The sequence below is a fragment of the Odontesthes bonariensis genome, chromosome 20, assembly GCF_027942865.1.
Source record: "Odontesthes bonariensis isolate fOdoBon6 chromosome 20, fOdoBon6.hap1, whole genome shotgun sequence".
NCBI classification, from domain to species: Eukaryota; Metazoa; Chordata; class Actinopteri; order Atheriniformes; family Atherinopsidae; genus Odontesthes; species Odontesthes bonariensis.
The window spans coordinates 10,572,056-10,595,235 of NC_134525.1; the positions used below are offsets into that span (position 1 = coordinate 10,572,056).

A 23,180-nucleotide genomic window follows, 5' to 3' on the forward strand; every position below is an offset into this window, starting at 1 on the left:
AAAGTCACTTTTTCTTTTATTGGTCCCAGGTACTCCACATTTCCTTTGCTAAACCTACAGAAAGAGTAATGTATTTACATTATGTATATATATATATATATATATATATATGTATATATGTGTGTGTATACATATATACACATATATATATATATATATATATATATATATATATTTAAAAAAAGCACAATAAATGCTAAGAAAAATCAAAGAAAAGTAGAATGCATTTCGCAAATCTGGACTTTTCTGATATTTAGACTTTTCTTAATATAAATGTTCTGTCATTTTATCTTTTTTTCAGGTGTCGAGAGACACATTACATGTTTAATTCTTATTTGTTCATTATTCACAATGGAAGATTGGCAGTGATCTCTCTCACTCTTTACCGACAGGCAGATACGATTAAGGCACAGACCTCAGTGATTCCCTTCTTTCAAAGGAAATGATTTCTACTTCTTTGAAATAACAAAAAAAAAAAAAAAAACACCATTGATACACAGCTACAAAAAAAAAAGACAAAAGTACCAAAGAACGATAAAACAGTTTGTACCTCATTGCTCTGACGCTGAATTAAAGGTAGACTAACTCAATATTCTGTGTGCAGTCGAGGAAGACTGCAAGGCAACACTAACACTGTTGACAAAAGTCACTGCAATACTTGATGGCAGTACACATTCTGAATTTTTAAGAGCTTTGGAGAAAACAATACAGATGATTTCCTATAAAACAAAAACACATCACCTTACAGCACCTTACACGTGCTGGGAACCGTATCGCGTTGGGTCATCGAGACAGTTTCAAACCACAGAAGTACTCATATCAATTAACTGGGAGCATACATAGAGCACCAAATCCGTCCGCTTACACATCAGCTCCGAACAACCGTGCAATCCAACCACAAACAGAATATAAAAACACTGTTATATACACTTGTGAGTACCTTACCAGACTAACTAAATCGAGCCGTTTTCGATATGGAGTAGACGACGGTCTACGGCGTGGATGTGCGGTCCGATCTCGACAGAAACACCACTTGGTAAAACTTGGCAGAAGCACGGAAAACATTTACAGCTTCACAAAAAGTAACATACAAACAAACTTGACAACAAATGTAAATATACCACTTGTTAAAACCTATGATATATATATATAAAGCTGTCAGGGCCAGTTGAATGATTGAGCCACGTCTCACTCGCCGTGTCAGGAAAAGATTTAGAGGTTTTTTTGTACCTGTGGGATTAGACTGGTTGACAACTGGGCACGTGGGCTAGTGTGTGCACTTACATGGACAGTGTTCAATGTTTTACTCGAGTACATGCATCTTTACAAACGGGGAGTACAACAAAAAACTGCCGATACACAGAATACTGATTCAAGAAAGTGAGCTTTTTGCTCACCGCTTCCAAAAAATTGCCTCCATTCCAGAAAAGGAACATAACTATTCATCTGTACATCTATGACACATCCCAGTTCTGCGTGGGATGACATTGGTACAAAATAAAAGGGTTCGGCAACTGCTGTTCCACAACACTTTTAAGTACTTAATGAAGTTCTCATAATTGCCACGTTTTGTTCGTCTTGATCTTCACATACACCAAAGTTTTCTCTTCCTTGTTACGTTTGTTTTCCTATGAAGGAGGAGAAAGCAGAGAGGAAGAGCAGCTACTGCATGATAGCTAAGAACTTGCTCTCCTCAGCCAGGGAGGTGAGGAGAGAGCTCATGTCCCCTATGGCCATGTTGTTCAGGCCCGGGGCCACGCTGTGGAAGGTGGCGGATGTTCGAGGGGTGGTGAGGCGGGACGAGGTCCTGGACAGGCCCTGGAAGATGGAGGGACTCAACGCCCCCGAGACCAGGCTACCCTGGTCGTAGCCATCCTCCAGCATGGCGCTGAAGTCCAGATTTACCCCTTCGTCTAATGCATGAGACACATGGCCATCCACTGTGCTGGTCACTTGGTCTGTTCCAGGGGAAGGAAGGGCTACTGAGGTTCCACTACCGCCACCCGGACCCCCAGGCTCAACTATGGAGTCCAGCAAGTTTTGGTCCTCCAGAGCAGGGAACGAAGAGGCCTTGCAATCTACTGGTTCATAGGAGAGGCAGTCCACAAAGCCCTGCTCCAAGTATCCCTGGTCCGAGCTCTCCAGTTTCAGCCCCGACACTTGATGTGCCAAAGAACACTGGTCTCCACTTCTCTGCAGCTGCTGTGGCTGGCTGGAGCTCTCAGAACTGAGGTACTGCTGTGTCCTGCTGAAGTTTCTGTAGCCGTTGGCCGGTGGGTGAGGGGCATGCGCCGGCCGATTGTGATAAGGAGCAGCTCCCTGGGAGAGGCTGGGAAGGCTGTCCATGGGGGCCCTGCTGAGAACTAGGTTGTTTCCGACCTGCCAAGCGGCGCCACTGCTCTGCTTCTGAGGTCCATTGGACACATGTCGCTTCAGGCCCTGGGGAGGAGGTCCGTCAATGATCTGCAGGAAGTTTGACCTGCCAAAGGTGTTTGTGGAGCTGTCACCCGTGCCTCGCATCTCCATGCAGGAGGCAGGGGGCGTCTCCAGCTTCACCCCAGGGTTGACACAGCAAGGACCTTGAGTCAGACCTTGATTAGCCTGGCTGCAGCTACTCTGGAAATCATTGGACACCTGCTGCTGAACCACCATGTTTCCAAACCTGCCAAAAGGAGCAGAGGTGGGTCCCTGTTCTGTGTTGGGCCACCTCCCACAATATAAATGGTGGCTTCGTCCCCTCTGAGGAGACCTTTCAGCGCTCCCGGAGCTTACTTCATTCCATTGGATGGGCAGCTTACTGGGGCTCTTCCTCTCTGCCATCTGCTGCTGTTGGAGACTATGGGAGCCAGGGAAGATCCCGTTCAACCCTAAAGCCTGGACCGACTCCACAGACTGATGGGAGCTGTCCCTTTGACCAGAAGCTATTTGGTCTTCGCCGTGGAGGTAGGAGCTGTTTTCCATCTGAACTTGGGAGTGGAGATACTGCACCAGGTCGTCTGGCAATATATCCTCATCCCCGAGCAACAGGCCAGCCTCCCCATCGTCCTCCATGGCCAGGGCCTCCAGGGCTGCGTGTTCAGCGATGCTAGAAGTGTATGACGAGTGCTGCAGGTTGCCCTCTGAGCGCGTGTAGTTCTGTAGGCTGAAATTGCGATATTCAGGTGAAGTGTGGTGAGCCAGAGAGGGAAGAGGGTGGAGATTACTAAGGCTGTTGAAGCGTTGCACCGGGGGCAAACTAAAGGTGTCGGGAGCCTGTGTCCGCACTGGATCACTGGCCCTCCGGTTCCCATTGAGCGGACCCTCGCCGGGATAGAGGACCCTTCTCCGGTTACCTGCATGTCCCATATATCCATTGTTATACCCGTTGGTGCCTTCACCGCAGCGAGGCGGCCTTACAAGAGGCGGCAAGCAGCGGTTGCTCCCACCCTCGTCCATCATGGCCATGCGAGTCTTCAAGCTCATGCGCTCCATGTTGGGTAGAGGGGTGGGAGGTGGGCCGCCAGTGGCCGCGGCATACTTGGCTTTAAGGTGGTAGTGCTGTGCTGGGGTTAAAGTGAGCATCCCCCGTGACCCTGCTCCTGCTCCCATGCCTACTCCTCCCACACCTCCACAGCCCCCACCGGAGAACATCCCTCCACCCCCTCCTCCTGCCCCACCTCCATAGTGGCTAGCCTCACTGGACCGGCGGGAGGCATCAGTGGAGATGGGGTCGTAAGAGTCGGTGGAGCTGAGGTTGTGGAGGCGGCGGTGGTGCGCGACCGCCGTGGTGCCCTCGCTCTGGGAAGCCTGGCTGGAGCGTCGACTGGAGAAGCAGGGGGAGATGCCCGACGAGCGGCGGCTGCTGCTCAGGTAGGCCGAGCTGGTGGCGCTGCCGCTGCTGTCGCGGCGGTCTCGGAGTAAATTGAGCACCGTTAGCTCCGTGCTGCCCAGCTCACCTTGAGGAGGCGGCTGAGGAGCAGACACCCCCCACTGCCTGCCCAGACAGGATCCTAAAGAGACGAGCAACGAAAGAAAGTTAGAACACTGACGGAGAGAAAGAGCAGGGCTGTGTTCGAAACCGCATACTTCTCCTACTACTCATACTGACTTTAACTTTTTTTAAGTTCCCGGATGCATACTATATTCGCCGAAATGTTGGGTATGCATCATGAGGTTACTACTCATACTCAAACTACCCAAGATGCAACGTAACGTGACGTCGCCAATTGTCATTTCCTGTCAAAACGGCAGTTTCAAGCTAGCTACAACGAGGGTAGGTTCACTTCCTGTTTTCAAAACAAAGGCACCAATTGTATCGTAATGGTTTTCCCCATGACAAAAGGCAACGGGTATTTTATTTTGTGAATATAACCGGAAGTGCATTGCTCACTGCGGCTAGCTTCAGTAGCGCCAAATTCGTCGGAACAAAATTGTAAATAGCCGGTAATTTGTCAGATTTTCAACACGTTGGGGATATAAACGACTACTTTCTCGCCTGAAAATGTTTCAAATGTTGCTAAAGTTTACAAAGTTTAGAGCTTAAGTGAAATCAGCTTCAGGCCGGCTGATTTCGGCTCGGGCAGGAGCGAAATGCATTGTGGGTAAACGCTCTGCATACTGTCTGATCGATGAGTATGCAGTATGCAAGTATGTAGTATGCAGTTTCGAACACAGCCCAGAACAATGTGTGTGGAAAGGAATATTACCAGAGGACGAGAGTGAAGAGGCCAAACAAGTGTGGAGAGATCTCTAAAACAGATGCTACCATAACTGCCCATGAAACATCCCATTACATGCTATACTCTCTGATATGATACACAGCTTGATATGGTTTTGATAGCATTTTGCAGCAGAACAGTAAATTTTAAGCATTTGGTTATGCCTGAATCCCTCAGCCAAAGTGGGCAACATTTCATTGGGGATATTTCAGTTCTGTAAATTTCATCTCTAGGTGCTTTATACTGGTTTAATGCCCTCAAAAATGTGAGGGCTTCGGCCTTTTGTGAAACATTTTAAGAGTGTTTTGGAAGACCTTACCCTTCCCCTGGATGTTGGGCACTGCAGAACCTTTGGGGGGCGGTGTAGGGGACAGGGGCCCCAGCCTGGGCAGCGCTCCATTCACTTGCTTCAGCCTCTCCATCTTCAAGTGCTCCATCCAGCGCAGAGGGCGGCCGATGCTTCGCCTCGCCTGCAGGGTCAGCATGGCTGCGGTTGCTGTGGAGACGGTGGAGTCCATGATGGGGGCCGGCTCACCCTCGCACTCCTCGTCCACCTCCTCTTCATTTCCCTCCTTCTCCCGGTCCTCCTCCAGCCCCTCCCCTGGCGAGCGTCCGGCGCTCACAGCAAGCTGGACTCCACTGCAGGGATAGGTGCAGATGGGGGACTGGTCACTGCTGCATGTAGACTGACCGCCAGGGCTTGGCTGAGACGTCTGACAGACACAGAAAAATAAGAAGCACATAAATATGGGGGTTCATCAGGTTTACTTCCGGTAACTCAAACAAAGACGTTAGATGTCACAGACGATGACTTCGCTGGATGCATGGGTTCATATGATGGGTGTGGCTCTGATGGCTGAGCCGACAGGTTTTTCTTATGAATTCATGGATAAAACGTGCAGTTGGCTTCATCCTCTTTGGGCTTGTAGTTTATTCGCATTTGTTGGACTTTTCCCGGTTTCACACATATTCTCTGAAAAGCCTCCAGTTGATCCAAAATGCTGCAGCCAGAGTTCTGATGAGAACGAACAGGAGAGATCATATTTCTCCATTAGGATTGGGATTAAAGGAACTGCATTAGGCTGGTTTAAGTCATATTTATCTGATAGATTTCAGTTTGTTCTTGTAAATGAAGAATCTTCCTCACACACCAGAGTAAGTCATGGAGTTCCCCAGGGTTCTGTGCTTGGACCAATTCTTTTCACTTTATATATGCTTCCATTAGGTAACATTATTAGACAGCATGGCATAAATTTCCATTGCTATGCTGATGATACTCAGCTGTACTTATCTATAAAACCAGATGAACCCAATAGGTTGGTCAGACTACAAGCATGTATTAAAGACATAAAGACCTGGATGACTCAGAACTGTCTGCTGCTAAAATCAGACAAAACTGAAGTCGTTATCTTTGGACCTGAGCGTTTCAGGGAGAAATTGTCTAGCTATATAGTTACTCTAGATGGTATTTCCTTGGCTTCTAGTTCTACAGTGAGGAACCTTGGAGTTATTTTTGACCAGAATTTATCATTTGACTCGCATATAAAACAGGTTTCTACGACTGCTTTCTTTCATCTTCGTAATATTGTTAAAATCAGGAACATCTTGTCTCAGAGTGATGCAGAAAAACTAGTCCATGCATTTGTTACTTCAAGATTGGACTACTGTAATTCTTTATTATCGGGCTGTCCCACATATTCTCTGAAAAGCCTTCAGCTGATCCAAAATGCTGCAGCCAGAGTTTTGACGAGAACTAACAGGAGAGATCATATTTCTCCAGTTTTAGCTTCTCTTCATTGGCTCCCTGTTAAATTCAGAATAGAATTTAAGATTCTTCTCCTCACATATAAAGCTCTTAATGATCGAGCTCCATCATATCTTAAAGATCTCATTTTAAGATATTTTCCTAACAGAGCACTTCGCTCGCAAACTGCAGGTTTACTTGAGGTTCCCAGAGTTTCTAAAAGTAGAATGGGAGGCAGAGCCTTCAGTTATCAGGCCCCTCTCTTGTGGAATAAGCTGCCAGTAAATGTCCGGGAAGCAGACACCCTTTCCACTTTTAATACCAGGCTTAAAACTTTCCTTTTTGATAAAGCTTATAGTTAGGGATGGCTCAGGTAATCCTGAAACATCCCATAGTTAAGCTGCTATAGGCCTAGACTGCTGGGGGGCCTCATCTGTCACACCTTTCCTCACTTTACTCTCTTTTTCCCCTGTTTAATTTCTCAAATGATATTATGTACATGTGACATTATTGTGGTCATTAACTCGTGTTTCCCTGTTCCAACAGGTATCCTTTGAATGGTGTTACAGTGTTTTTTTCCCCTCTTTTCTGCCTTCTCAAACCCCCAGCTGGTCGAGGCGGATGGTCGCCCTTCCTGGTTCTGGTTCTGATGGAGGTTTCTTCCTGTTAAAAGGGAGTCGTTTCTCTCCACAGTCGCCTCAGGCACGCTCAGGACGACAGATTGGACTGAAGAGAAGTTTCGGTGCAATCTGTTGGTTTCCTTAGCTAGGAAATGGCTTTTGAATTGGCTCTATATGAATGAATTGGATTATTTTGTAAATTATGATTACAATGAATTGAATTCCAATTGGCTTGAATTGGACTTTATTATTTAAGTGCTTTGAGATGACATTTGTTGTATTTGGAGCTATATAAATAAAAATGAATTGAATTTAATTGAATTCGGGATCTGTTGTTGTACGAGGCTCACGCTTGCACTGTAGCGCCCTCTATGTGTAACATACATCACGTGTGTTGGGCAGAATGTCCTCCACAGCCTGTGTTTAATCCTCTGTGATGATGAATTCGTTCAACCTCGATGAAGGCCTTAGTGTGCTTGGCTACACTGGAAGAATAATCGGAAAATTTCCCCTCGTTTTTTTGCGAGCATGAAGAACAATCTGGACTCATCAGGAAATAATAAAAAAAAAAGGTGTTTGGTGGGTAAAACATTACTCAGGCATGAGTAATGCCTCCTCCTATGACCCCCTGATTAAAAAGAAAAAAAACACTTCAAAGGGCAAAATCATGTTTTGGGTTGTTTTCAGAGAAAAGGCAAATAGGATGAAGGTCTCAAATGAGGCCAGCTAAAGCCTAATTAAACTGTTTACAGAGTTTTATGAACTATGTTGCACTAAGGAATAATGAAATCGCTTTTCTTGGCAGCGAGTGTCAGAAATGTTGGACGACTCTTCAGCCTGTTTACCAGTGAAAGGATTTGGCTGCAGCCTTGGGCAGTATCAGGCATAGTCACAGTGTCCTTGCAGTTGTGCCCAAAGGCACAAAAATGCATCGGCTTTGGTGAATATCTGTACAATGAGATGAGGAAAAAAAAAAAAAAAATCTTTTCACGGCCGTGAGGGATGAGAAACCGAGGCCGACGATGAGAGCAAAATCTTCACCGTTTGGGGTGAAAGTATCAAGCATTCGAGACACGATGAGAACAATCATGAGTAGATGAGAACAAATGTTTCACTAAAACAATGCGACACCCATCTCACCTGATTACCCACTGTCCTTAGGAAGGGACGGAGAGAAATGCCGAAGCATTGGACAGAGGAAAAGATGCATTCATTAGAAGATTTCAGTGTTAAATGTGCAGGAATGTTAGGTTAACTGTGGAAAGAGTCTTAGAAAAAGTCTGATTAAACACTTTAAAGGGATAGTTCGCCTCTTTTGACATGAAGCTGTATGACATCCCATATTAGCAATATTATTTATGAACATTTTCTTACCCCCTGCTGCGTCCTGTGAGCCGAGTTCCAGCCTCATTTTGGTGTTGACGAAAGTAGTCCGGCTAGTTGGCTGGGGCCACAAAAATAAAGCGTCTTGCTTCTCAAAACAATATGCGTTCAAAAGAGTAATACATTTGCATCACAAAATCGTTCTCCAGGAAAAAGTCAGACCTCACATCGCTTGGCACTATTTTCTCTCCCTTCATATCACTGCGTGCTGTGTAGACCATGCAGACCGAAGTGCAGACCGAGCAGTAAACACCGTAACAGGTGCAGCTATCGGCAGGCGGCAGCACGCAGTGATACGAAGGGAGAGAAAATAGGACCAAGCGATTGTGAGGTCTGACTTTTTCCTGGAGAACGATTTTGTGATGCAAGCAAAACGCTTTATTTTTCAAGCCCCAGCCAACTAGCCGGACTACCTTTGTCAACACCAAAACGAGGCTGGAACTCGGCTCACAGGACGCAGCAGGGGGAAAGAAGATGTTCATAAACGATATTGCTAATATGGGATGTCATACAGCTTCATGTCAAAAGAGGCGAACTATCCCTTTAAAGTGATCCTGAAAGCTAAAATGAAGTCTTACCATGGGCTTCTCTGTTTTGATGGACTTGACCTGCAGACATTCATCCTGTTTTGAGGTAGCATGGTTGTACTCCCTTTGGTCCGTGTACCCGCCCAGGGGCAGTTGCCCCGGCGACCTGCCCTGGCCGTTGCCCCCCGGCTCCCGCGACTGGGGCGGGGGGCGCGGGTAATCCCCACGCTGTTTCTTGGTGACGTGCGCCTCGGGCCCGTGCACGGTCTTGACGTGCTTGCGTAAGGAGCTGGGATCCGTGTAGCGTTTGGTGCAGCCTGGGATTTTACACACATAGGGTTTCTAAAAGAGAGCAGAGAGAGCAGAACGTTGAGGAACTGGGAAATCACAGGACGACCGACTGTGCTGAAGCGTGTCGGTTCGCACCTCATTCGAGTGCGTCCGGTTCTGATGCTTCGCCCGGTCTGAAGCGTTGGAAAAGGCCTTGTTGCAGCCCTCGTGTTCGCACACGTAAGGTTTCTCCCCAGTGTGGGAACGCAAGTGAGTTTTAAGGTTTTCCAGCCGGGAGTAGGCCTTCGTGCAGCCTTCAAACTGGAGGCAGAAAGAAAAGAGAATTTATATTTATCAATTTATATCAGATACAGATTTCCATCTCCAAATAAATGAACAGGAGTATGAACATCGTCCTTACTGTGCACTTGTGTGGTTTTTCCCCAGTATGCCTGCGCATGTGGACCACCAACATGTACTGTGCCTTGAAGGGCTTCTGCTCTCGAGAGCATTCTTCCCACCGACACACAAACTCCTTCTTCTCTCCGTGGATGTGGTCATTGTTGATGTGCTGCAAGAGAAGACAGGAACTTAAAACACAGCTGCGTTATATTCTCTTTTGCCGTGTGCGCAGCATCATTTTAAATCAACCGATTTGTGTTGCTCAGCTTCGGGGGAAAAACGCAGTTCGGCAACACCTCTCTAATCTCGTTTTTGTCTCTCCAGCCGCTCTCTTCCTCACTCAGCTGAAAAGTGCACAAAGGCTCGTGAGTCTCCGTGTTCGATCTGGATGGGAATTTCAAATAAAACCCTGTCACTTGGCATCACTTTGGGGCCGTCACCGCTCCATGACAAGTGCTGACAGTTGTGCTGCTGTGGCAACTTCCAATCTGAGGCTTGGAAAGCAAAGGGAGCAGGGAGAGCAGGGAGAGATGTGAGGCCAGGAATCAAGAGTTCAGGCGAGGCTTTGGAAATGCGAGGGCTAGAAAAGCTTTGGACTGCAGTTTTTAATAGAGTGAATACTAGCACCTCCTGTGCATGACTGGGTCTGATTCAGTTTAAGGTGGGACATCGCCTACATTGGAGTAGAGCGAAAATATCCTCCTTTTATCCAAATGTCGATAGCAGTTGTATCAGATGTCATGCTGGTGTGGCAGATCTGACACACATGCTTTGGTCTTGCCATAAGCTATCTGGGTACTGGTCTGCCATATTTGACGTACTGTCTGGTGTCCTTGGACTTTACAACCTTGATTGCATTATTCGGTGTACCAAATGAGGACATAAGCTTGACTAAGAAGCAACTCAACATCACAGCATTTGTTTCTTTGCTTGCATGAAGACTAATATTACTTAATGGGAAATCAAATATCCCACCCACTGCAGCACAATGGCTAAAAGATGTTATGTTATTTTTACATTTGGAGAAGATTAAATTTGCAATAAGAGGCTCAGACAAATTTCAGTCAGTCTGAGAACCTCTTCTGTCATACTTTAGTAATCTTCAAGAACTTCCACCACACTGATAGACTAAGCTAGAAGATGTCAGTAACTGTCTTACTAACTGCCTTGTAAAGATGGGGAAGTGGTGGATGTTACAGAGCAATGAAAGAGGTGATGAAAGGGGGGGGGGGGACACAACCCTCTGGGGATAGAGTCAATATCAGAGTGTGGTGGCCTCTGAAGTGTTTTTCCAAAGGGGCAGTTTGAACCCAGGGAGACAGACAATATCCTGACCTAAAGAAACCAAGTATTATGACATTCCTGAGCAGCAGAAAAAGCCTTTTTATCTCGGGGGTGAACGAAGAAGGACAGATGGGAGGGGACATAAACACGGACTTAACTTTGAATGCTCTTAAATGCCTGGGGAGTCTATGCTTTGTCTGAGCACTTACTCACAAGACGGTTGAGCTACGAAACACGCAGAACCAAAGCAAATAAAGCATCCGGTGTTAAGTTTTTCCTGCAGGCGTGACCTGACGAGACCCCCTGCACAACCACGACACTGAAGGAGGAGCATCGACAAATGAGTCAGCATGCGACCGCGGAGCGCACGGCCAAAAGAAATCAGTAAAATTGACAGTAATACATCAACAAAGAACCTCCATTATTCTCACTTGACGTTTTTTAATTCTAAAGTGACAAAACAAGACTAATTCCAGGCAAAATGATTGCGAACTGGACGACCGTACGTGGCGGTGAAGATCAATCTTCTCCCCACCCTGGTCCGAGCTTCAGAAAAAGCCGACTCTTCCTCTCCATGAGGGAATCCCTGTGGCAAGCGATCGGTCTGTGGCGACCAGCGTTCAATATCCCCCGGCTGAGAGTGATGGGAGAGCGCTGTGGTGTTGGATCATACCGGCGACTGGCACAGCACTCACACACGCTCGCCGTTTGTACAAATGAAGGAGGTCGTTGACGGGTGTGATGCATTAGCCTCCGAGCTGACAGACAGTGCGGGGAGAGGGGCCGCCGAGAAACCTAATGGCATGATCTAATGGCAATTCTCATTGAATCAATAATCTCCATGCTGAGCAGACAGCTCCCGTTGGCCAACTAAATCGACAAACAGGTGCTGATAGCGGCGGCGGCGCAGCGGGTTATTCATCTTCCCCCTGCCAGCTTATCGGCCAACAACTGTAAAAACGCCACCAAGATGGATTTAGGAGGGAGTCGCACGACAGGGAACGCAAGGGGACGCGGACACAGGGGACACGGGAGCAGGTGCAGGCCCCGCCTTCATGGTTCAGACCCCTGCTGCTCCGGGAAAAACAACCACGAACACAAACAGCCCAAAATTAAAAAGGTCATTTCTAAGGCTGGGCAATTTAATCTAATCTAATCTAATTAATCACATGTTTTCCCTGATTAATAACGATTAATCGCATTTGTATGCGAAATCCAAAAATAATAACTAAAATTGCTGAAGGTTTACCCTCTGAAGTTGTTTTCATTCAGTGTTTGTTTTATTTCTTCAGAGGCTGAGAATAAAGGTGTTTTAGTGAAAAAGCTTTCCAGAACCCCCCCCCCAGGTTTTACAATGTTTGTATACAGTGACACCTAGTGGCAAAGTTGTATATTGCAACCAACTGAAAAGCCATTGCCTCACTCAGTGGGTCTACATGATGAGATTAATTCGATTGTAGCTATAGTTGGGTTATGCTCCTTATTTGAGCAGGGGTCATTATTAGGGCTGGGCAACGATTAAAATTTTTAATCTAATTAATCACATGATTTCCCTGATTAATCACGATTAATCGCTTTTACAATAATAAAATAAATAATAAAACAGGGTTGGGTCCGTGGCGTAGTGGGTTGAGCAGGCACCCCATGTACAAGAGAGTATAGTCCTCGCTGCAGCCGGTTCGAGTCCCACATCGGACAGCCCTGTGCTGCGTGTCGTTCCCCCTCTCTCTGCCCCCTGCTTCTCTGAACTTTCCTATCCATTAAAGGCACAAAAGCCCCCCAAAAAATATATATATATATATATTTTTTTTTTATTAAAAAAAAAAAAAAAAACTGCGTTAATGTGCGATAAAATATTTATCGGTGTTAAATAACTAACGAGTTAACGCGATAATAACGAGTTAACTCGCCCAGCCCTAGTAATTTCTGCACATGGATCGGTGTTTTCATCATCATAAATAAATGAAAGCTTCTGGTTTCAAATTATTTTCTGTCGTCGCATCACTGTGAAACAGAAACGCGTCTTTTCTGCAGCATCGAACACTTCAGCATCCGTCTCCGTGCTTCCATATCAAACCCTCTCTGGGCCTTCGTGCATTTGAATGCCTGAAAAGAGGGCCTGTTTACAAGGCAATTTCACTAAGCGATGGGACCCGCAACACCGTTTAGCTTTATCAAACACCGCCTAATAAATCATATGCTCTTTTGTGATGTCAGCTGCTGAAGTGCTTTGTGTTAAGAGAGGGGGAAGAAACAAGCATGAAAAAGGAAAAAGAAGGGTGGGAATGAGGGTGGGAGGGAGAGAGGAAGTAAAAGGGGGAATTAAGAACCAGTGAGGGAAGGAGGGAAGATGAGAGTTGGTGAATGACAAGCAGGGGGCAGGGAGCTGGAATTGGCATGTGTAATTCAGCACAGTCTTTTCATCTTGGAGTAAGATACTCTAGACAGATAAGGGGTCTAATCCTTCTCCTGATCAAAAAAGATCTGCATTTTACCAATTAAAGCCTGTGCCAGCAGCCAGAGAGGACTGGGGGGCTGCTTTCAGACTGTGCCTGCATTTATCTCCCTTTAACACTGGGGAGGCACACAGCGGCCGGCTCAGCACACAGGGAGAGCCGGCTCGCCATCTAAAGACATCACAGCGCTCCCCCCGAAAAGCAGAACCTGGAACTAAACAGCAATTAAACATAGAAAAGGTCCGATTGCGTGCGGGCTCGAAAGAACAGGCCATAATGTTTATTTTTGAGTGATGATGCAATGCACGGGTCCAACACTGGAAAGACGCCCTGAAAGACTGGCACGACCCATAGACTGGATATAAAAGACGTAACATCACTCACTGATTTGTAGAAAACCCCAAATTCTAATTGATTGCCAATATGCTCCTTTGAAATGGTAGAAATGGTTAGAGACATGTAAGTCACAAGGTGTCCCCATCCCAAAGTGCACTGTTGCGGCTTTAAACTCACCAAGAACATGTTTGTTTAAACATTCGCCTCCTTTTAGCCATTAAAATGCATGTTTCTGCATTAGCTTCCTTTCCTTTATTGCTGTATTTCAGAGAAAAGAGAACCAGTTTGGTTCTTGGTAACCCTCTTTCAACCTTTACAATGAGCAAATTTGTATCTGCAATAGTCCAGAATGGACCCACTAAACGCAAGCGGTGAAACCATTCGTGTTTTTTTTTACCGTCTTACATGGCACTGAAAGGATCGGATTATTGGCTAAATTACAATAAGACTGAGTTATTAAGTGCATGTAAACACCTTAATCGGACAAGAAATTGGACCGGATCGGATTACTCGCGATAGGATTAAGACCCCGAGATAACTCGGTTGAAAGTCAAAATAAACCTGCTTGTAGACGGTGAAGCACGTGATGAATTAGACTTTGTAACGCGATGGAGAATGCTCCGTTGTGCATCGCGTTTGTGCAACAAGCAGCTCATCACAGACCAAATGTAGAGGGACGTAGCTTCATCTTGCTCTTCGTTCGCCATCTTTGTCGAATACCTGAGTTTGTTGTTGTTGTTGGTGGTGAAGAGGTCAACAGGAAGTGGCTCTATTAACAATAGTTGAAATGGGTACAGCGCCACCTATCATACCGGAGTATGACATGCTTTGTGCCTATGATTCGATTCATTCACCGCCATATATCCAAGGAGAATTACTAGGGCTGGGCGAGTTAACTTGTTATTATTTAACGACGATAAATATTTTATGGCGCATAAACGCAGGTTTTGTTATTTATTTTATTATTGTAAAAGTCTGTTGCTCACAGGCTTTTATTTTGTTAAAGTCTGTTGCTGTCTGCTGCGGAACCGGAAAAGAAAGTAATCGGCGGATCCACCAAACATGGAGAAGGGTACGGAACTTTTACTCGGCCATTTTCATTTAAAAGTTCTTCCAGACTGCGGAGTCGACAGAACCAAAGTCATCTGTAAACACTGCCAAGTTGAATTGTCTTCTCACCGTAGTAGTTCCAGTCTAAAATATCACTTTAAGGCAAAACACACAACTGATACCAGCAAGTCATTCAAGGAAACAGACAGTGGAGCGAGGCGTACAAATGCGATTAATCATGATTAATCAGGGAAATCATGTGATTAATTAGATTAAAACTTTGAATCGTTGCCCAGCCATTATAATGACCCTTGCTCAAATAAGGAGCATAACCCAACTATGGCTACAATTGAATTAATCTCATCATGTAGACCCACCGAGTGAGGCAATGGCTATTCAGTTGGTTGCAATATACAACTTTGCCACTAGGTGTCACTGTATACAAACATTGTAAAACCTGGGGGGTTTTCTGGAAAGCTTTTCCAATAAAACACCTTTATTCTCAGCCTCAAACACTGAATGAAAACAACTTCAGAGGGTAAACCTTCAGCACTTTTTGTTATTCGCCGACTTTGTCCTTATCTTTGTCCAATATTTCTCTGTAGCGTGAAAGTTAAAAGCGCATAAGCTGCATCAGGTCAGAATTGCTTAAGGCTCAAGCAAGGTATGCAAATTCCTCAAGCGAAGCTAAGCTGTGAGAACTTTTATGTTGGCTTCAGATCTCACAATTAGTCTTTATTATTTTAATTTTTTTGACTCCAATGTCGTTTCTTCTTGACGTAAAAGTGAAAACGTCCCCTCTAGATTTCAATATGGTGAAGAATCAGTGTTAAATCACTAGGAAAATAATAAAAAACGTGTCAAGCAAGGCCGTATTAGGGAATTATGGGAGTGTTTGTCGAAAAAAAACGGCAAAAAAAAAAAAGCCTACTTCAAGAGAGACATTAAAGAAGCCACCAGGCCTTATCTGAAAAAGTGCTCCCTCCGAGGGGAAAGAGAGGAGGGAGAGAAAATGAGAAAAAGGGGGGAGGCTCGTGCCCAAAAATAGAGGAAGCAAGAAAACGTTGAGCTGAGAGGAAGAAGGAGAGCTAAAAAAAGAGTAGAAATGTAGTAAATGCAATAAATACAGCTAAACTAAAATTGACACCCGCCTCGCTTTTGCTGACTGGGTAGGCCAGATAAGTGAGCCAAATTGCAAAGATCTGATTTTTATCTTATCGGCGGCACCGAGAGCGCTTAAACGCAGATTATAAAGGAACGCCGTAGCGCGGCGCGGTGAGAGCATGTTTGAGGGTGTAAAAATATGCATCAAGAGCCCGACAGGAGCGCTTTTTGAACAAGGTGGAAAGCGATGAGGGTGGTGGAAAAGGCTTAAATCTAAAATTAGGCCAACCACAAAGAAAAAAAAGGAACGTTTGAATCGGTTACTTTTAATACTTGAAAAAAGCCGTTTATTTCCCGACAAAGACGGGCACTTTTGAACACGAATCCTTGTCCAAACTTTGAGCCAAAGCTAGCGATTAAACCAAGCAGAAATAGTCTTCTCATCGTGCCCCCCCCAACCCACCCCACCAAAAAAAGAAGCCATTTCAGAAGATAAGTACAGGGGGATGGGATGTTCCATTGTTTAGTTATATGGAAATCCCCCCCACCCCCAACCCTCAAACCCCTCCCAGAGAGTGAAGAGAGCCACTGTGGTCCAAATACTGTACTTATCCTATTACTGAGGGGGGGGTGGGGGTGTGGAGAGATAAGAGTGTTTTCCCGTCCGCTCTGCTGAATTAGAGGGCAGGGATTCTGTAGGCGAAAGACTTTTATTGGCATCTCTCTGCATATCTGCATGTGCATAGAATATGAGAAATAAAACGCCATATCAGAGAGTCGAATGCTAGAAAAATGAAAATGACAATTCCAAGGTTTTTTTTTTTTCTTCCTGATGAGTGCAGCTTGGCTCGATAGTGCATGTGGAGGGATATGAGGATGTTGTTTTGGTCGGATGGCCTCCTTGCATGCACTGGAAAAAAATCAAAGTCTTACCAAGTATATCTGTCTCATTTCTAGTCAAAATATCTCATCACACTTAATATAAGACACAACTGCCTAACAAGTACTATTTCAGCCAGATATAGGGACTTGTTTGAAGACAATACATCTTGAATATCTTGTTAAATGAAAAAGTCTTGAAAACAAATTGTTTTGAGTCACATATCATATGAAACAACCTTTTTTTGACATTTGAAGAGGTTTTTAATTTCAAGATCACTTTTATCTCAAAAGTCCTAAATATCACATCTTATTTCAAGAAATCTTGACAAGCCGATTTTCACTAGTTCCATTGGCAGATTTTTTTGCTTATTTCAAGCAAAAACGTCTCGTATTTGTTGTTTTTTTAAATTATTTTTGAAAGGGCATTTTTTCCAGTGTGACAACAGCAGGGGGTTAGGAGGACGAGTGCAGGATTTTCCTCCATTAAGACGCCATCCTGCATCCTCCTCTCCCACCACTTTTAACTCATTCCACCTCCTGAAACAGGGCCAAGAAGTTGTCAAGATCCTCAACCTTTGAGCTGAGCCCTTCAAACACGGGAGGCAGCCCATTCTGTACTGAGGATATCAATTATAGATAGGGGTTACCGCTGCAGCTGAGGATTGCAATGTCAAGACGGAAAATAGACAGCTGTGGAGAGCCGAGGATCTTTCTATCAGATGTGTGGGGATGCACGTGTGTGTGCGAGCGCTTCGCCATCACTTACGCCGGTGTAATTTCATCACTTCTCCAACTTCAGTCTGCTTTCTCGCTTAGCTGTAGGGCGAGCGGTTCACAGGCCGAGCATCTACAGCCGCGGCCGAGACGATACGACCATGAAGCCATTAATATTTAGCTTTTTACAGCGAGCCCTCAGGCACAGGACGAGGAGAACCGTCCATCTCCCGGGTCGTGTGAGAGTTCTGATAACAGACGAGGAGGGGGTCCGGTTCAGTGCAGAACACAAAGCACAGGGAGGCTTAGCCCGCCGAATCAGTTAGCACTGTCCAGCTGTGAGATGTGCTCTTCAGCTTTTGAGCCCATTACCACTGTCCCTGGATCCAATCAGGAATCCAGCATCCCTAACAGCCAGCGCCTGCAGCCCTGACTCCGCCGCAGGCTGCCAGACACAGAAGTTGTGTCCTGAGAGGGGGCGCCGTCCAGCACCGCAGCTTCTGTTGATGTGGCTCGGACCCACTCTTCTCCTCCCACCCAATAGCACCATCTTGCACTCCACTGCCATTTGCACAACTTTTGGTTTGCACTGTTCTTTTTCATTTCACTCTGTTTTGCATTGTCTATGCACTATTTATATTTAATTATCTAATTTATTAATCTTCAGTTACTTATTTACATAGTATATATATTTAGTCTATATATATTCTTTTTTTTTGGGGGGGGGGGTTATGCCTTTATTATATAGGACAGTGAAGAGAGACAGGAAGCAAGGGGCAGAGAGAGGGGGAATAACACGCAGCAAAGGGCCGTCCGGTGCGGGATTCGAACCGGGGCCAGCTGCAGCGAGGACTATGGCCTCTGTACATGGGGCGCCCGCTGTACCCACTACGTCTTTTCTTCTGCGGTGACCTGCTTGTGTGTTTGAAGCACCACTTCATGCAGCTCAAAACCTTCTCAGTTCCCTTTGCAAAGCTAAGTGATGCTAGCTTGTTTCTAGTGGCGAGGGCAGGGTCCATGTACTGTGCACAGAGTATTTAGTTGCATCATTCAGCAGACGGTGAAAGCACTCTGCAGCAACAGTCAGTCCGGTTAGTTCTGTAGTTTCAAGTCTTAAAACGAAAGTGATGGAAGAAGCTTATAAAACAACAAAGTCTGAATAGTCCTTCACATGTTACGCATTGGAAACCGCCTTCTGTGACTCTTAGATTACAACAATTCTATCATAAAGAGTGTGTGGAATTATATAAATAAAAAGCAGAAATATTTAATTGTTGCAATAAATTCAGGTGGAGATTATTATTATTATTAGTTTTTTTTTTAAATTATGTCCCGCTGATTATTAATATACAGATAAGTTTATTCTGTCTGAACCCTCAGTGATATGCAAACCTCTAAATTAACAAAAGCGATTAAAGAAATGCCAAGTTCACACATTTTAAAATGTGGTCCAGTCATCTTTTTACACACAAACCCCCCCCCCAAAAATATTTTCCTTATATGTCTATAAAACAAATAGCACAGCATTTAAAAAGCTCCATTCATAAACCGTGACGAAATCTTTTAAATTCTAACATTTTAAAAACTAACTTGAAGCTGAAGCTTTAAGATAAGCTGTGGAAATGTGGAAATGGAGGTCAAAGAGAGGATGACCCTGAGACCTAGGAAATAGTTCCTGTGGTTGAAATTCAGCTTCTGTCTTATTGAGCAGCAATAAAGGAGCCAAGAAAGACAGTTGCAGCGACAACAAAGTCCCTCTGTGACCAAAAATCCCCCGATGTGATTAGTCAGATCTATCATTACATAAAAATATGTGCACTCACCTGTACGAGCTGCTCCTGGGTGTCGAACTCACGGCAACAGTTCTCCCAGTGGCAGTTAGTCTCATAAACCACCTCTGGCTCCTGTTTGCTCTCATCTTTGTCCCCTTCCTCCTTCACCAGAGTCATCCCTTCAGGATGGTCCTGAATGAAAAAAGGGTCAACAACAAGCAAAATGACTTAAAAAGGAACCGCTTCACCAGCTTGTAAGCTGTCATAAAAGACGTTTTTCACATGAAAGACACAGCAGAGAGCTATTGGTGACAGGCCTGAACCACAGTGCCCCTGTGAATCTGGCCTTGTCTGGCTGTGTGAGGGAAGTATGGAGAGCGGAAATGTAGCAGTGAAAGCCCCTCTGTATTTTGGGGGTCATTATATACGACGGGGACTGGGGCGAGTATTTGAGGAACCCAACTCCCTCTTCCTGCTGTCAGTTGCTCTATTAGCCCAGACATATTTCACTGTCACACGGCAGAGCAGAGCACAGAGCCGGTGTGGGCCACTGCAGGAGGCTTCCATCACACACCTCAGCCGTGTAAAAAAAAAAAAATCGTCTCTAATAAGGTTTTTCCTCCGCAGACGCCAAAGCTTACCGTTATCACATTTGGCTTTTCATTTTTCCAGCCACTTAAAAATTTTGATTAAACAAAAGCAAAACAATTTCCTAGTGTCCCGAAGATGAATGGATTGCTTCGCTTCTGAAACTGATAAGAGCCGAACGGGAAAGCAACACCGACAGCGTGTTGATTGCTGCGGCCACTTTGGCATGGCTGCAGCATTTATCTGGGCTTCCTATTCTGGTGGGAAATAGATTATCAGAACACTTTTAAACCAGGGTGTCAACAGTTCTGACAAACGGCTGGAGGATGCATACAGTCTTTTGGTAAAATGTAGACAACCCCCCACCTGTACGCTCACCGCGCCAGGGCTCGGCAGCTCCTCCTCCGGCTTCATTTTGGACCGTTTGTGGTGCATCGGGTCGCCCGTGCTGCTCACAGCAGATTCACTGGTTGGTTTGGCCTGGAAAGAGAAAACATCTGAGCATTTGCAAGTCCATCATTTTGAGCCCCTAATGCAGAGATACTCATTGCGCGGCTCGCGAGCCACATGCGGCTCCTCCAGCTCTAATTGGCAGCTCGCACAGTAGCTAATAACAATATGGTAACAATAACAATACATTTTTTTCAAATAACATACAGCGAATACTGCACAGTATTAAGTATTTTTAATAAGTTTGAATTTTTGTAGTATTAAGTATTTTTATTAAGTGTTAAATTAAGTTTTTAATTAAAAAAATGGCAAAAACCAGCACAAAAACCATGCTCATCCTGAATGTCTCACTATGATTACAACAACAAACTACAAATACAACATGAAGAAAGTCAAGAACATACATGCCAGCTTCCGCTCATCCCAGTATTAAGGTAAATGTGGTCTTAATTGAAAATGTATTGGCTGTGTTGTTTCTTTTTTTGTGGGATGTTTTATATGTAGTAATGCATATTTGCAAAAGGGGACTTTAGTATGTTGTCGTAAAAGTGGCTCTTCCCTTGATTTTGCTCTGCCAATGTGGCTCTTGTGAAAAAAATAGTGAGTATCACTGCCCTAATGGCACAGCATAGACTGTATAGATAATGTTATTCTTTACGGTGTCATTAAAAATGCATGCAATGCTTATAAGCTAATACATCATTTACTTAATCAACCAGACAAAAACAACTGGGGTTGAACCGTAATGATTCCAGCGACCAGAGTCTCAAACAAGAAAAACTATGCACTTCAGTGTATCACATTAGCTACCCTAATCATTGCAATTAAAACAAACTCATGAACCAATTCAACCAATGGATGACCTCGCTCTAGCCCTGGCTTAAATATGCCCTTGGGGGAGCTTTTGTTGTATAGCAAGCTGCGTGAGAATAAAGAAACAAAGAGGAGCTTATAAACATCTTTTCAGTTCCAAAGACTCTAAAGTTGTTCATGGGACTCTCCTCTTGGCGTCTCCAACATGTCACACATATGCCTTAATCTTTGATATTCATCTGTGGGCCCCCCAAAGCAAAGTTTTTGTTTATTCAGGGAAAAGAAAAGGCGATTTTTGGTGCGCCCAATTTGAATGAGACCTCATTTGTGACGGGGTGAAATTCAAGGCATGGGAAACAACAGGGAGGATGGGTAATAAACACCGAATATATACTTCAAATGTAAGCCCGCACATACAGTAAGGGCTGGGGAAGGAAAGAAAAAGCCCCTTTGGATCCATCCATCCATGTCAATATTCCCTCTCCATATCCCTGTTCTCTCTCTGGTGATTAATGGAGTCAGCAGTGGGATTCTATGCTAACAAGCCCCTTGTTGTTTGCTGCAGGCACGTTCTGGGCCGTGTTCGGCAGCCTTAAAACAAGAGACAACACAAGTAGGAGGAAACTCCCAAGAGAGGAGTGCGTAGAGGGGGGGGGGGGGTCCTGCCTGTACCATGCTGCGTTTCGCTCACACGTGGCTGGCAAGCGACGATGCTATCCATTACGTGTGATGATGAATCGAAGAGGCACCAGCCACCGCTCTCACCTGTGAGGAGTCGTTGGAGATGGCTGAGCGCTCGCTGGCGCTGAGCCCAGACGGCGGGATGCCAGGCATGGGTCGATGGGTGGCAAAGGCCGGGGTCGGGTGGACGAGGGGAGGGCTGTGACCAAAGGCGGAGCCAACGAGGCCCGGTTGACGGCCGATGAGCTGCTGGTGCACATGCAACGCCACCGGGGTTGGAGGGTAGGCGAAGCTCAACGCAGGGCTGGAGGCAGCAGAAACAGGGAGAATCTAAGCAAATAGTCATAAAACTTAAAAAATAACTTCACTGAAACAGCAGATACAACAGCAATGAGGGGAAAAAAACAGGGGGAACGATGGTGCACATGCAACGCCACCGGGGTTGGAGGGTAGGCGAAGCTCAACGCAGGGCTGGAGGCACCAGAAACAGGGAGAATCTAAGCAAATAGTCATAAAACTTAAACATAACTTCACTGAAACAGCAGATACAACAAAAAAGGGGGAACGATGGTGCACAAATGGATTGTTCTGGATAGCTTCTCATCCCTGAGGACAATCTGACAGGAGATGGTGCGGTAACGCTGCAACCACGGGACTGTCGGCAAATCCCTGCCAATGAATGTTCAGGTTGTTAACACAGTGAATTATCGTGTGGTTTGTGTAAGACGATATGTCATTCCTCCACTGGGCAAATGATAAAGATGATAAATAGTGTATCTTACAGCCATGCAAATGAAGCTGGATTACTGAGGCGCAGTCACTCCTTCTTTAGCATGTTAACCCACAACTTTGCTGATCATAAAACCCCCAGAAGGCACCAGGTCTCCTCTGGACTCTGTGTAACCACTGGTGAACCGCCAGATAAACACAGATCTGTGTGGCTCAAACGCAGAGGCTCCATTCATCCTGACCGTTGACAATTTGCTCTCTCTGCGACCCATATGTCTGCTGATCTTATTATGAGCCGAGTGGAAATCAATGGGCCGAGACACATTTGGGGGCCCATCCGCTTGTCATATCACTCATCAGTCTGTTGGCTCTGGCTATTTGGGCCCTGTCAGACGGACAGTGGCTGAGTGTGCAGCCTGATTGATCAGCCTCTTCTTACAGATTGCTGATCAATGGCTGTGGGTGGGACAATGGATCTTTCCCTTTTCCTTTCTCTTCCTTTTTCTTTTGCTTCCCTTTCCCTGCCTCTGGTAAAGGAGCCATGATGCATTTGATGCGTCTTTGAGGTGTACTCGATGACTGACACAAGCCGCCAGGGAGGCAGGCCGACTGGCTGGCTGGGAGATCATTACCCACATGGGGGTATGATACACATACACTTCCTCGCACCGTATATTT

At 45.4% G+C, this 23,180-nt stretch overlaps 1 protein-coding gene across 3 annotated transcripts in view; it reads right to left on the reverse strand.

Moving 5' to 3' along the window:
- Window positions 1-456: 456 nt before the first annotated feature.
- Window positions 457-23,180, reverse strand: part of gli3 (GLI family zinc finger 3) — a 114,213-nt gene continuing 91,489 nt past the window's right edge. For 2 of the 3 annotated variants that reach the window (XM_075452028.1, XM_075452027.1), the window contains exons 8-15: window positions 21,858-22,077; window positions 20,196-20,309; window positions 19,293-19,433; window positions 9,663-9,812; window positions 9,398-9,562; window positions 9,023-9,313; window positions 5,017-5,410; window positions 457-3,989 (exon numbers count right to left, since the gene is read on the reverse strand). In XM_075452028.1, the coding sequence (XP_075308143.1) occupies window positions 1,663-3,989; window positions 5,017-5,410; window positions 9,023-9,313; window positions 9,398-9,562; window positions 9,663-9,812; window positions 19,293-19,433; window positions 20,196-20,309; window positions 21,858-22,077 (3,802 nt within the window). In that variant the 3' untranslated portion in view covers window positions 457-1,662. The remainder of the gene's footprint in view (window positions 3,990-5,016; window positions 5,411-9,022; window positions 9,314-9,397; window positions 9,563-9,662; window positions 9,813-19,292; window positions 19,434-20,195; window positions 20,310-21,857; window positions 22,078-23,180) is intronic. The other variant, XM_075452029.1, reaches the window with a different exon arrangement.